The sequence below is a fragment of the Oreochromis niloticus genome, linkage group LG7, assembly GCF_001858045.2.
Source record: "Oreochromis niloticus isolate F11D_XX linkage group LG7, O_niloticus_UMD_NMBU, whole genome shotgun sequence".
Taxonomy (NCBI): domain Eukaryota; kingdom Metazoa; phylum Chordata; class Actinopteri; order Cichliformes; family Cichlidae; genus Oreochromis; species Oreochromis niloticus.
Window position 1 is genome coordinate 10,088,144 of NC_031972.2, and position 13,576 is coordinate 10,101,719.

Below are 13,576 nucleotides of genomic sequence, written 5' to 3' on the forward strand. Positions count from 1 at the left end.
CTGATGAGCAGTCAGGCTGCAGCCTCTGTTTCTACAGGTTCAAGTTTCTAAAGTAGAATCACTGTGGCAATTGCTTCAAAGCAGGAGTGTCAAACTCCAGTCCTCGATGGCCAGCATCCTGCTTGCTTTTGAGATATCCCTGCCCTACCTGCTGCTGATTACCTAGATCAGGTGTGCTTTGCCAATAAGAAGCTACAAGGGCAGGTTCGTTGGAGTGTGGGGGCTGTAGCCTGTAGGTTTATATTGTTAAATAGTAATTATGAGACTGTGTGTTTCAGATCATTTTACGGAGTAAAATGAAAGTAACATAACGAGTAGTATAACCAAAGTCTTTCTTCTGGGTGTAATTAAGTAACTTACTGTATTAATTTTTAAGACAAATTGTTCAGTGTAATATGTGCAATGATTACTTTTTGAGTAATGACCCAAACACTGATCACAACAAAGAGAGGAATGCCTCCAACATGCACAAACATTTGACCATGCAGCATGTAATTAATTTGCATGAATCAAAGTGGAGCCAAAGAGAATCGATAAGTGATAACAATAATGTAATTGGAATTGCTAAATTGCTGGTACAGGATCTGCCTCACTGAAGTCACAGTCCCAATCTGTCAGTCTTCTCCTCCCCTCTCCCCTCACTCATGAACAACATCCCAAAGACTCCTCCAGTTGGGGCAGCATCTTGTCCCTAATGAGTACTGTGCACTCCACCCTTTTCCAGCTGAGGACCATGGCCTCATTCCTCATTATTATACTTTTATAGAATCATCAGACAGATGATGTTGTTTTATGTTTAGTGAATCAAAAAAAAGGAACTGAAACAGCTATACAAACAGGAATGTGATGTTTGTTAGTTTTAAAGTATAAGTAAAAAAACACACGTTTGCATATATAGATGCACAGAATTGTTTGTATTCAGTCCTTTAGCTGGTCACCTTCAGCACTTCTGGTCTCCAGCCTGTCGGTTACTGTGCATTCCTAGTTTTGCCAAATTATCGCAAAAAATTATTTTAGTGAGTCAAGGTAAACTGAGGAACATCTACATCTTTGCAGTGCTGTTTCTCTAAACTAACTTGTATTACAGAGTGGTATATGTGATGCATACAGTTGTTTAGAGTTGCTATGAAAAGAATGTAAATTCCATGCTACAATTCAATTCAAGTTAGTTAACATCAGTGCTAGCAACTTTCACAAGTTAGTTGTCAGCCATTAGGATTATCAAAAGTAGGGCAAGGACTCAGAAAATAGCATCATATAAGAAATTTTGGCTATTTGTGTGAACGGCATTGTAGAGATGGATGTTCCTTACTGTTGACAGTTGAAAGTGACCAATCACAGGAGAAGACACTAAACATTAAAGGACTGTCTGGGTACACAGTCTAGAAATTCTTCACCATATACCACATTCCCTGTTATTCAACCTTTGCTTGTTGTAATTTTTTCCATCACTTGTGCTGAATATCTCCTCTGTTCTCTCAACAGATACCTGCAAACCTTATGTCATTTGAATGAGAGCAGCCTTTATTGAGCAGGATATTATCGTGCCAAACTGTTGTTTGAGAATTACAGACTGAATAAGGAATTTGATAACGCTGACATCAGCATTAGAGTCAAGAAGCATATGACACTGTCGAAGAAGCTCTGTGATGCTGGATGTGTGACTGTCGTGCCAGTGCACCTGCTTTGATCTTCACCAGAACAAGTCTTATATGATCTCTATAAAAATCCAATCAATGGAAGACTTTTGCGGGGTTGGATTCATTCCCTAAGTTTCCATGTTCTCTGTTATTTGTTACGCTGCTATAATGTGTGCATGAACACGTTGGTTTTTGGCCCATGTTGGGCTTATAATTGGGTGAAAAGATGCATCAGTGTGAAAATGTGGATGACAGTGTTAGATGACTCTTAGATTTAGTTTACTCTGAATGTCATCGTCATAAGGAAGTGGAAGGTGGGAAGTGCACATTCCCACTCATAAACTTTTATTCACCAGAAAAAGTGTGACATCATCTCAAGGCCTCGTTATTTTAATGAAGGATCAGGACTGTAGCAAAAAAGACAGAAGCTGAGTCTTCATTACCTTCAGCCCTGTGACTTATAGTTTGACTGAATCTAATCCAGAATAGAAGATTTGTACATACAAACGCAGGAATTAACCTTAAAGGTTGTTTTATGATTAAGATGCGATGCTCTTGCGGGGATGAAGCCCTGGATCTGTGTTTACCCCTGCTACCTCAGTTGGTAGTCCTTGTGTAAAATGTGCTTGCAAATGTATGTAACAAGATTTACAAACAATTAATATTTTCTACAGAACAAATTAAAAATAGTAAGATACCATGGAAACAATACTGAACAAAGAGGTAATTCCAGTTAATAAGCAGAAGACAGCCAGCTGTTGTCTTCACCAGTATGCTGAGGCAGCTAGCTGAGTAAAATTAAAGTGAATTCCAATGAAATACCAAGTTTTCATTAATCAAATGTGTGTAAATACTGTATTTATGTATAAAAAGAGTTTATTTTTGACAATTGGCTATAGAAGGGAAAAGGATATGATGGATTGTCGTTGATTCACCAGCTGCTCTGGGATTCTGCTCTTCAGAGACACTGTTGGTAAGCCCACCGTAAAACTTGGATGGACTCCTGTTCTCCAACTGAAGGACATCAGGATAAAACTCCATTAGCAATGGCATTAATTAATGATCTGCATCAAAATATTATGTTGATTGTAAATACTAATTCTGTTTTATTGGATGGGACTTATTTTTTTGTAAGTTTTACAAAAAAATTGTTTAAGTTTTAACTGAATCAGTGATCAGAGGTGGCAAAAGTACAGCCGTGTGACAGTCAGGGATGGGTTTTCAAGTGAGAAGAACCATTTACTTTACTTAGGTAGATGTACAAATACTTTTTAGTAAAAAATACTCCAATAAAAGTTCTGTACTGATTCAACTTCTTTACTCAAGTAAAAGTGAAAAAGTACAGGCTTGTAAATATATATCCAAAGTAAGAAAAGTAGGTCTTTGAAGGACCTTTCCAACCATGATTTTTTTGTGCAAAGCTAACTGAACCTCTTTCTATAGTGATATAATAATAGTGGTATATGGGAATACCAACTTTTTTGACTTTGGATCCACACCTAAACAGAAAAATTAGTGCAGTCAGGGGTTAACTTGAAATTTAGCAGGTGGGGGAACAATAAGATCAGTTGCAGTGACTCAACATGGGGAAAAGAATTACAACTCAATAATTTCTATTGTAAGCTATAGTAGATTTTCTTTGTGTACATGCTGTTATCAGCTAACCTGTGTTGAGCTGCTTTGAGGTTTATTGGTGTTTGTGGATTTGCACAACTGAATTCAACAACATGTAACCCAAGTTTTCACGAGTTAGTTTATATTGTCTTTGCTGAGTGAGTTTAAGCATTGTCAGCTTAAATGCAAATTCATCTCTGCTACACTTGCTGTGACCTAACACTGACCATGAACACCACAGCCAATGTTCCCCTGTGAAAAACAGTGTTTCATCACAGTACAACAAGCTAACCTGTTTATCCTGCATTAAACTGCCAAGTATTTCAATAACACAAAATTAGTATACCTAGTTTGTTTTGCAGGACATTTCACAATATGAAAAACATACCTTCATATCATATACAGATACAATTTAAATTAAAATGAGGACATACCTTAGCTTTAAATTCCCAGTTTATCAAATGTCACTGAGTAGTCCTCTCCTTTAAATAAATAAATCCTGTTTAAATCCTGTCTGTCTTACATCTATGTTCATCTCTGAGTGAAGTTTTTGTTCTCCCTGCTAAATACAGCTACTGAACCATTTGCACACAGACTCACTGTGTAATAAACTCCACACAAACAGTTTGTGTGGTTGGTGATATTGTTAACGTGATATGAGACGTTAGAAACATTGCATTTTAAATCTCCTGCCTGTTGTTGGGGTTTTTTTTAGATATACATTTGGCATACTTTTTTTCCCCTCTTTCATCCCTTTGTATGTGATAAGCAACGATGATTGATACCCCAATAGAACTGTTGATTGATTGTTTGATGTGCGAAGGTGTGTAGTGATTTAAAATAATATCCTACCTCAAATGTGTTACCTCAAAAGTAACAAAGTACGGATATTTGTATTAAACCGTAGAGAGTATAAGTAAAAAGTTGTCAGAAAAATACTCAAGTAGAGTGCAGATACCTGAAAATTATTCTTTAGTGCAATTCTCTCACTTCTGTTAGTAATATGGAAATGAAAGAGTTAAAAGAGTTTACCTTTCTTTAAGTCTGCCTAACCAAATGAAGTTACGTCAAGCTTCTTCATTATCAGTTTATTAAAGAGTCCCCTGTGGTTATAAGTTCAGCATTATAGCCCATAAAGTGATATGGCAGGTAAAAGACTCCAAGTAAGTTTGCTTGGAAATGTCTCTGACCTTATCCAAGCAACAACACCCTAATCCTAACAAGAAAGCATCATTAGGATTTGGCTAAACTAGATTCTATCATGTGCATGCAGCTGTAGCTCAGGAGGTGGAGCAGGTCACCTACTGATCGGAAGGTTGGTGGTTCGATCTTCCAGTCTGCATGTCAAGTGTCCTTGGGCAAGATACTAACCCCAAGTTGCTCTCCGATGCATCCATCAGAGTATGAATGTGTGTGAATGTAGTTAGAAAACACTAAGTATAGAGAATGGGTGTGATTGGGTGAATGTGGCATGTTGTATACAGCGCTTTGAGTACTCCAGGAGAGTAGAAAAGCACTATATAAGAATCAGTCCATTTACCATTTGCATGTGCAACTACATTAGAAAGTGAAATTATTGGTGTAACCAGAATGACAACGCTAGAAAACAGAGTGAAAAGTCATCATAGAGAGAGAGAGAGATCAGCCATGATATATTTTTAAAAAGGGATAACACCTTTTAAAGCCATCTCTTCTAGAAAAAATGAATAATACATAAATAAGAACAGAAGTAATTTAGTAACAAAAAATCCATATGGTAGGAAATCTGAACGCTGGAATCATTCTATTGGCATCCGTTTGTCTCGTGAGACAATGGTGTAGTGCTATGGGTTGGATGTGGACATCCTAGCGTGGCTGTGGAGTCCCACTCTGGAGGGACAGTCTCTTGTACACTGGCTGCAAACAAAGGTGACGGTGAAAGATGGCACTGTAGCAGTGTATGCGCTTGCTGTCCTCTTGGGTCTCCTGTCAGCCAGCTGGGTATTTCTGGTGTTCTCTACCCTCTCAACTCCCTCCTTGATAGTACTATAGTTCTTCAGGCCTCTCGATAATCTGTTTGCTTTCCCAGGTAGGTGTAGGTTGATATCTGTGAGCTTCATGTCACATTTGCAGACACCTTTGAAGCTGAGTTTTGATTGGCTGACAGGGTGTGATTCTTTGCACCGTACATTCAGTGTCAACGTACATTCACCGTACAGATTGTCCTTGGAGATGTGACCCGCGTGTGTAGAACATGGCCCAACCATCTGAGTTGTCTCTAATTGGCTGTGGGGTGGCTGTGGCTCAGGTGGTAGAGCAGATCAGCTACTGATTGGAAGGTTTGTGGTTCTATTCCTGGCTCCCCCAGTCTACATGCCAAATATCCTTGGGCAAGATACTAACCCAATGTGTGTGAATGTTTATTGGAATCATTCTATTGGCATCCGTTTGTTTCGTGAGACAATGGTGTACTGCTATGTGTGAGTAATGTTTATTAGTTGCACTTGAGTTTAGAAGTGCTTGTATGAGTGGGTGTGAATGGGTGAATGAGGCATGTTGTACTCCAGGAGAGTAGAAAAGCGCTATATAAGAATCAGTCCATTTACCATTACCATTTAATTGAGCAGTGCAGGAAGACTTAGAATATTGACTTGCTGTACTACTTTGGTGTTTGGTACTGTGTCCTGCCACTCGATGCACAGAACACATCTAAGACAAAGAAGGTGGAAGCTGTTCAGCCTTCTCTTCTGGTTGGCATATATGGTCCAGTACTCACTGCCGGAGAGTAGTGTGTCGAGTGCACAAGCTTGATAGATGATCTGATATCGTGCCTGGTGTTCTCAGTCAGCTCGCCACTGAGCGAGGCCCAAGTCTTGGGGCATAGACACTCAAAAGGTTAATGGTGCCTGATGATGCTGTAACACAGAGAGTGAGGATTCACTCTGTTCCACCGGTGTGTTTCAGTGGCTGCAGTAAGCTAGATTTTCACAGCAAAGCTGAAACCATGCTGTCTGGGGTCATCCTGTGACAGACCCTGGCAGAAGAAGGTCTAATTGGACTCTCTGATGTCAGCTAAGCATGTCTCCTGTAAGCAAGCCATGTAAGTGTTTAGTCTCACAGATGCTTGTCAATGATTATAGTTTTGCAAGCATTATTGATCTACTAGAGATTGTTGGTGAGTCCAGGCCACATGGTCCACATTTTCCTGCTTGTGAAGAGCTGAAGTTTTCACATTCTTAATTCTATTGTCTTTTCCTAGTGCAACATTACAGCTTCCTTGTCATGGTCAATGAACTCTAAGCCTAAGGCACCCAGGCGAGACGATACCTAGCTTGTGGCAGGTGGCAGCTGTCCAATGAGAAACAATGGTCTCTCCCACCATCAGAAATGGTCCCATGCACTCTTTTCCTATGCCAATCAGATTAAGCTTTTTACTGGTAACTGCCACTTCCCCCTTGTTGTGCCATTGTTGCAAGACAAAGGTGCCCGGGAGTGTGCTCTCCAGGGCACTATGAGCCTGAGTGGGATATATGATGACCTTGAGCTGCCTTGATGTCAAGATCCTTCTCTTGGCATTGCCATTGGTAGAATCAAAGGGAAATGTTAGACGAATACAGTTTAGTACCATCAGTTGCTGCTATCAGTTGCTGGAGAGTGATAGTGAATAGACATAGGCAAAACATACTTTCCATGAATTATACCCACCCTGTTTGTATCATCATCAGTTGGGTTTGTTTGTTTTTGGCGGTTTTTATTTTTAGCCATTTGAAGTTGCTGAATGTTGTTGAATTTTTGTTGCATCTAATTGCCACTTCCTTTGTGGGCATAGCTATCCCCCACCTGCCAAATCTTTAACTCCTAATTTTATAGTGAATAATTTGGCATTTGCTTCGGTTGACACTGACATATTCACAACTTCAGCTTATTGGAGATACTTCTGTATTCGAGTAACTATATGCAAAAAATAAAAGAAGGAAATAATACAAAAATGTCATTAATATGGTTTGCGGTAATTTGGAAACACTATGAAGCTTAAAATCCATGTTAGTTCTATAGTTTTGTTAGTCCATTTTGATTGGCCCATGAATAGACAGTATATTGTGTAGACATCAGAATGAATTGTAGCATTTTTTGGCACATGAAGAACAGTCTCCCTGCCCACTTCAATATACAACCTTTCCACTAAAACCAAAGACCTTATATGCTGGTTACATATATTATAATGTGGATGTAGCTTCTTGGTCTGATAAAGGCAGTCAGTGCAGATGTGCCTTAAACATGCATTTTTCTAATGGTCAGAAGTGAGCAGTGACTCATTTTGCAAAAAGCCCTGCAATTGTATAGAAGACCATGGGAAAACGGCCCTTAGCTTCAGCATGTTTATTTTGAAAATTGTGTTCCAGTGAGTGTTAGGAATTAAGATAAACCAGGGTATGCTCATTGACTAACTATTATAAATTACAGTTTGTACTGTACCTATGTTTCACAATCAGATCTACCCCACAAGCATGACATACCAGTTTCCAAAAGCTATACTGGTAAAGGTGAAAACACCTGGAGCTTCAAAGCATGTCTTAACCAATGGGTGATGCCAAGGTGGTTATGTCCATCTTTGTATATACAGTCTGTTGCTAGTTATATCCTGATATTCGCTATACTTATGTAACCTTTATATATTTATATATTCCTTCTTTCTTTTTTTTTAAAGAAACACTAATTTAAAGGAGTACCAAGAAAGCACTTCAGAGATTAATGAGAAAAACATTATGATGGATATCTATACTGATATCGACTGGGTAATTGTTAGAAATGAAATAAAATGATCCGGCAGGCTACTCTATTTCACCAAAATTTCATTGCAGCAACTCAAAATGGCAGTCAGTAGTTTGCATGGCCCATGTGCTTCTATGCATGCCTGAAAACATCATGTCATGCTCCTCATGAGATAGCACAGTGTCCTGGAAGATCTCATCCCAGATCTGGACCAGGGCATCACTGAGCTCCTGGGCAGTCTGAGATGCAACCAACAGCATTGGATGGACTGAAACATAAGGTCCCAGAGGTGTTCTATTAACTTTAGGTCAGCCAAACTTGGGGGCAAGTCAGTGGTATCAGTTCCTTCATCCTTCAGGAACTGCCAGCATATGCTCGCCAGACGTGCTGTGAACCAGGAGGAAGCCGGGACTCACTGCGCCTGTGTAGCGTCTGACAATAGGTCCAAGGATTTCATCCCGATACCTAATAGCAGTCAGAATGCCATTGTATAGCCTGTGGAGGTCTACGTGTTACACCATAAATATGCCTTCCCAGACCATCACTGACCCACCACTAAAACCAAGTTAGGTTGAGTAATATTACAGGCAGTCTAAAGTTCTCCATGGCTCTCATATGTGGTCAGGGTGAACATGCTCTGTAAAAAGCACAGGGCACCAATGCTAATGAAACTCCACGGTGCCAGGCAGTGAGCACAGGGCCCACTAGAAGACACTAGACCTGGGCCACCATTGTGAAGTCTGTTTCTGATTGGTCAGAGAGATTCACACCAGCGGCTCATCCTGCTCCTCCATGCACAAAGGATACCCATCAGCAGGATTGGCCCTCTATGGCCCTCTGCTAGCTATTATATATATGTGTGTATATATATATATATATATATATATATATATATATATATATATATATATATTTACAATCTGTGATTTGGATGCTGCCAAGGTGATGTCACACAAAGGTAGTCTGTCATTCTTCAATGGAGCTTGTCATCCATCTTTGTAAACAGTGTGTCTCAAATATTGACTTGACAACCAGAAGAGTACACTTACAGGATATATTTCTTCCACATTGCCATTTTTCTTTCCTTTACCTTGATTATTAACATACATATGAAACAAATATATTGTATGTTAGCTTCAGCTTATATGATTCTTTAATGCACCATAATTCAATGAAAAAAATAATTAAGGTGAGGAATTTATATGCTGTTTTTAGTTATTTTATGATTTTGATGAATTCCTTTGAGGAAATACCACTTGTGTTCTGAACAGACATGCATGCATTTTTTTGTGTTCTAAAACTTTTTGTGTTTTCTGTAATTGTGAATAACATAACCACTGGCTTGTGATTATCAGTCTGTGACTTTTTTGCCAAGTTATTTCCCACCATTGAATTGCTATATGTTGTTCTATCACTGAACAGGGAATAAACGTTCTGTACAGATGCATTTACTTTGTGACTTTATGAGGTGCATCTGTACCTCTTTGTGTGTGACTGTGAAGATTGTATATAAATGTGTCCCTCCCTCATCTGGAATATTACTTCCATTGTTGTTATAATGAACAGCTCACAATGGGAAAAGGAAAGACAAACCAGAGCCCCTACAAACTTCATCATCACCTATTCTTTAAATTAAAATAATTTTAAATAAAATAATTAGACAAAAAGTTGGAGAATTCAATCCAGTTTCTTATACAGCAACCAGACCAGACAAACCAGACAAATTTGAATACACGTTCTGATCAATGACTGTTTTCTACAGTCATTGGTTCTGATATACAACTTTATCTGGGGTGTTTGTCTTATTGAATAGTTAACTGCATCTGCGTGTGTTCCTGGTTGTTGTTTTATCTGCTCATTGACTGGAGATAGAAATTGCTTGGTTGCTGGGTCTGGTGCAGTGCATTTTTTCTTTAGGGATATTAATTTCAGATACTGTTCATGTAATTCTAAATAATTTTAGCTGGGATGATTGGCTTATTGCATTGACTTATCAGCTACATTTGTATATATTTTATGTATTTCTATTTGTTATTTGACCTGCTCGGGGAGCACAGATGGAAGTTAGCTAGTAGTTAAATCTGATACAATGCTGTCACGATCTGCAGGAGCAGACCGTGTGGAGTGTGTGTGGAGGACCCAGGTGTGGACACAGGTGAGGAGACAGAATTAATTTTTTAAAAAAGCGAGCCTTTATTTCAGCTGATATAAGTGGAACATAAATCAAAGCGAAAAACAAATTAGACTGTGAAACTATGACTTAACAAAGAAAACTATGAATCAACTAAGACACTATGATGACCATGAACTGACTAAGATTTCTATGATGAGGGGAAGATAGACAGATGACGTGATGAGGAGCGAATGGAAACACAGACTAAATACACAAGAGGTGATGAGGGGAAGGGAAACACATGGGGAAACAGCTAACACAAATTAACATAATGACACCACAGGAGAAAATGAAACTAAAACAATGAACACAGAGCACAAGACCTCTTCAAAATAAAACAGGAAACATGGAGACTTAGACATGACAACACCAGCTTACCAGACCTGAAACATATGACAGACAAGACAAGAAACCAAACAGAAAAACAAGGAGACAGATGATAAATAATGGCTATGCTTAACCTCAACTAAAACCTAAATAAGAATAACACACAAACTATAATCACAAACCTAACATGAGAATCTCAACAATACAAAATAAAATTCAAAACGCTTGGTCAGAGACCCAGTCTGTGACACAATGCATCTTTTGTCTTCAGAGATTGTTTTTTGTTTGTTTGTAAATGGTCCCTGTAAGATACAGCAGAAAAAAAGAAAATGGCAAATACAATAATAAATCATATAAAGACCTGGCAAACAAACCTTACTAGATATCTGAAGATATCCACCATTTCCACAGTATTAATAAAGCTGCAATTGGTGATGAATGGGCCCTTGCACCCTGCCCCACCTCCGGGCACACCACAGTTGAGCAGTGCTCCTCTTTACTTTAAAATCAAAATGATTGACTTTCGGTTTAGTTTCAGGGTGGGACTGTCATCAGTCTTGTGAAGCTTGGGGTTGAAGAGTCACCTCAAATTTCCTGTAATTTCTGGTTTCTGCTCAGTGGTGCTGTGATCATTGTTATATATTCTAAATGAAATTTCTTCAGGGGTGGACATTTCAGAAGTGATTTGATAATAGCTGTGTCCAAATTCAGGGGCTGCATCCTTCGGAAGACCTGGCCTTCACGGTCTATGTGGGCCTGGTCCTCCGAAGACCAAGAAGGCTGGAAGTGCGAGGCTGTGAAATTGGACGGTCTAGCCTTCAGATTTGCGTCACCAGCTGTCTCGGTGGAGTTTAATAAACTCAGTTGCTGTCTAAAATATAACACGACATTGGCGTAAATTCTCTACCATCTCACACTTCTGTTTAATCAGTTTTCTGTTTGACTTTTATTCAGCTGTAATCTTAGCCAAACCGATTTCCTCACGAACAAAAAAAATACTGAAAAAAGCCAAACAATAACATTTTTACGTTATCCAAGTGACTTATGTATCATGTTTAACCTGAGTAGCGAAAGACAGCGGGGGATTTGAAAACGATGTGCCGGGAGTTTGCTGTTCTTGCCAACTCTAGTGAGCCTTGACCTCCAGGTTAGATATCGAACTGGTGGGTAACAGACGTCTCCGTAAACATCGGAGCACTTTTGCAAATATATGATATCTCGATAAATCGAGCAGATATTTGAATTTTACACAGCTACATTCTCGCCTGAAAATAGGTCCTTAAATAAATAATATTTATTTTGTGACCCAGAAAGAGTAATAAGAGTAATCTTAAAACTAAGTAGCTGCCGCCATTGTCGGAAACTGGAATTGGCTGGGCCACTCTATGAATTCTGGGATAGGTTGGGCCACTAAGGATACACCCGACCCATCCTTTAAATCTGGGGAAAAGGAGGACACATTTGTCTGCCGCATTTGGAGGAGTCTTCCAATTTTGGACAGCCTTCGTCGCGTCGCTGTGACGTAATTGGCCTACAGATGCAGCTTTAGGAGGATGCAGCCTCTGAATTTGGACACAGCTAATGTATGTCTGAATGATAGCACATTAACACAACACACGGCTCAATACCTTGGCTGTGAATAAAGAGCAGATAGTTCACAGCTCAGACTTTTAGCAAGGTCAAAACAAAGATCAAGCAATCAAGCAGCTACAGATGTGGCCAGTAGTGACTTTATTGTAAACAAGCAGCCGACATGACCAGTTAGTGATGAGATTTGAGAGCACTGATGCGACTGAAGAGTTGGTGAAAAAAAGATATATAGTCCAAATTCCTATAAACTCTTCCTTTGACAAATGGAGCAATCAGGTCAGACATTCCAAAGGAAAGCATTCCATGAGAATTATGTGCCAGGTTGTTTTAGTGGCAGGTTTGCCATATATCCAAGAGATAACAATGGGGTTTTTTTCTTGCAGCATGTGTAAGGATATCATAAAGTCAACCTCGCATTAGTAAGATTTTTCACACTCAGATGTCCCAAAAGCAGAGATACAGCATCCATTTTCAAAGACGCTCCAAGTATTTTTTTTCCATATCCTTCAAGATGTGTATCCAATAGGACTGGATTTTCTGGCATAAGCAAACAGAGTGTGTGTAGGTTCCTACTGAAGTCTTAAACTTCAGACATAAAGGTGAAAGTTGGTGGTTCCTCTGGTGCCTTTCATTGGGGAGATTTGCACATGATGCAGGATTTTAAATAGCAACAATCTTAAGAAAGATTATGTGATTACACACATAGATTTTTTTTTGTTTGTATGGTCCCAAAGTACATTACATTCCTCTTCACTGATGTTTAAATCAAGTTCTTTTTCCCAGACCTGGCTTTTTGAGACCTTTTTGACGTTTTCAGACTTCTCCAGGCCCAGCTATACAAAAGGAGGGTCATTTTTGATCCATTCTGTTATAAACCTGAGATGGGTTGCCAGACCTCCATTTAAACTACAAAGTTGAAGTTTTGATACCTTTAACCTTGTTTTTCTTTTGTTCCATATAAAGTCATATAAGTAATTTTTGAGCCTTGTTTGATATAAGTAAAAGAATTATTTGGAGGGGGTATAGCAATCTTAGCATGTCACTCATCTTAGTTATTGATATTTCTTAAATCTAGCAATTAGAATTTCTGAAATGTATAAAAGGACATCTCCATGTTGAGAATAGTTGAAAGCTGCTTGATCTTAGGCCATTAGTGATGATGAAAGGGTAATGGGTAATGTACAAGAGTTTTAATATATATGTCTCCCAGACCAAATGTATTCAAAACATAAAACAGCCAGTTGACACAATCAAAGGCCTTTTCTGCATCTAATGAAATGATCATACCACATGATGCTGGAACCCTTGTTAAAAAATTGAATTAACAGCTCAGGCCATCAGGCCCTGGTGATTTACTATGGTGATAATAAAATTGCCTAAAAGTATTGTTAATATTTATGTTATTTTAATGTCTATCACCATTCTGATCTGTCTGTCGACCACAGGAAAACAAGCAACAGTCACACAAAGTCGCTTGTCA

At 38.9% G+C, this 13,576-nt stretch overlaps 1 protein-coding gene across 4 annotated transcripts in view; it reads left to right on the top strand.

Moving 5' to 3' along the window:
- Nucleotides 1–3,762, top strand: part of LOC100703592 (ras-specific guanine nucleotide-releasing factor RalGPS1) — a 91,935-nt gene extending 88,173 nt beyond the window's left edge. For all 4 annotated transcript variants that reach the window (XM_005449500.3, XM_003439635.5, XM_019360737.1 and 1 more), the window contains one exon: nucleotides 1,486–3,762. In XM_005449500.3, the coding sequence (XP_005449557.1) occupies nucleotides 1,486–1,515 (30 nt within the window). In that variant the 3' untranslated portion in view covers nucleotides 1,516–3,762. The remainder of the gene's footprint in view (nucleotides 1–1,485) is intronic.
- Nucleotides 3,763–13,576: the final 9,814 nt, after the last annotated feature.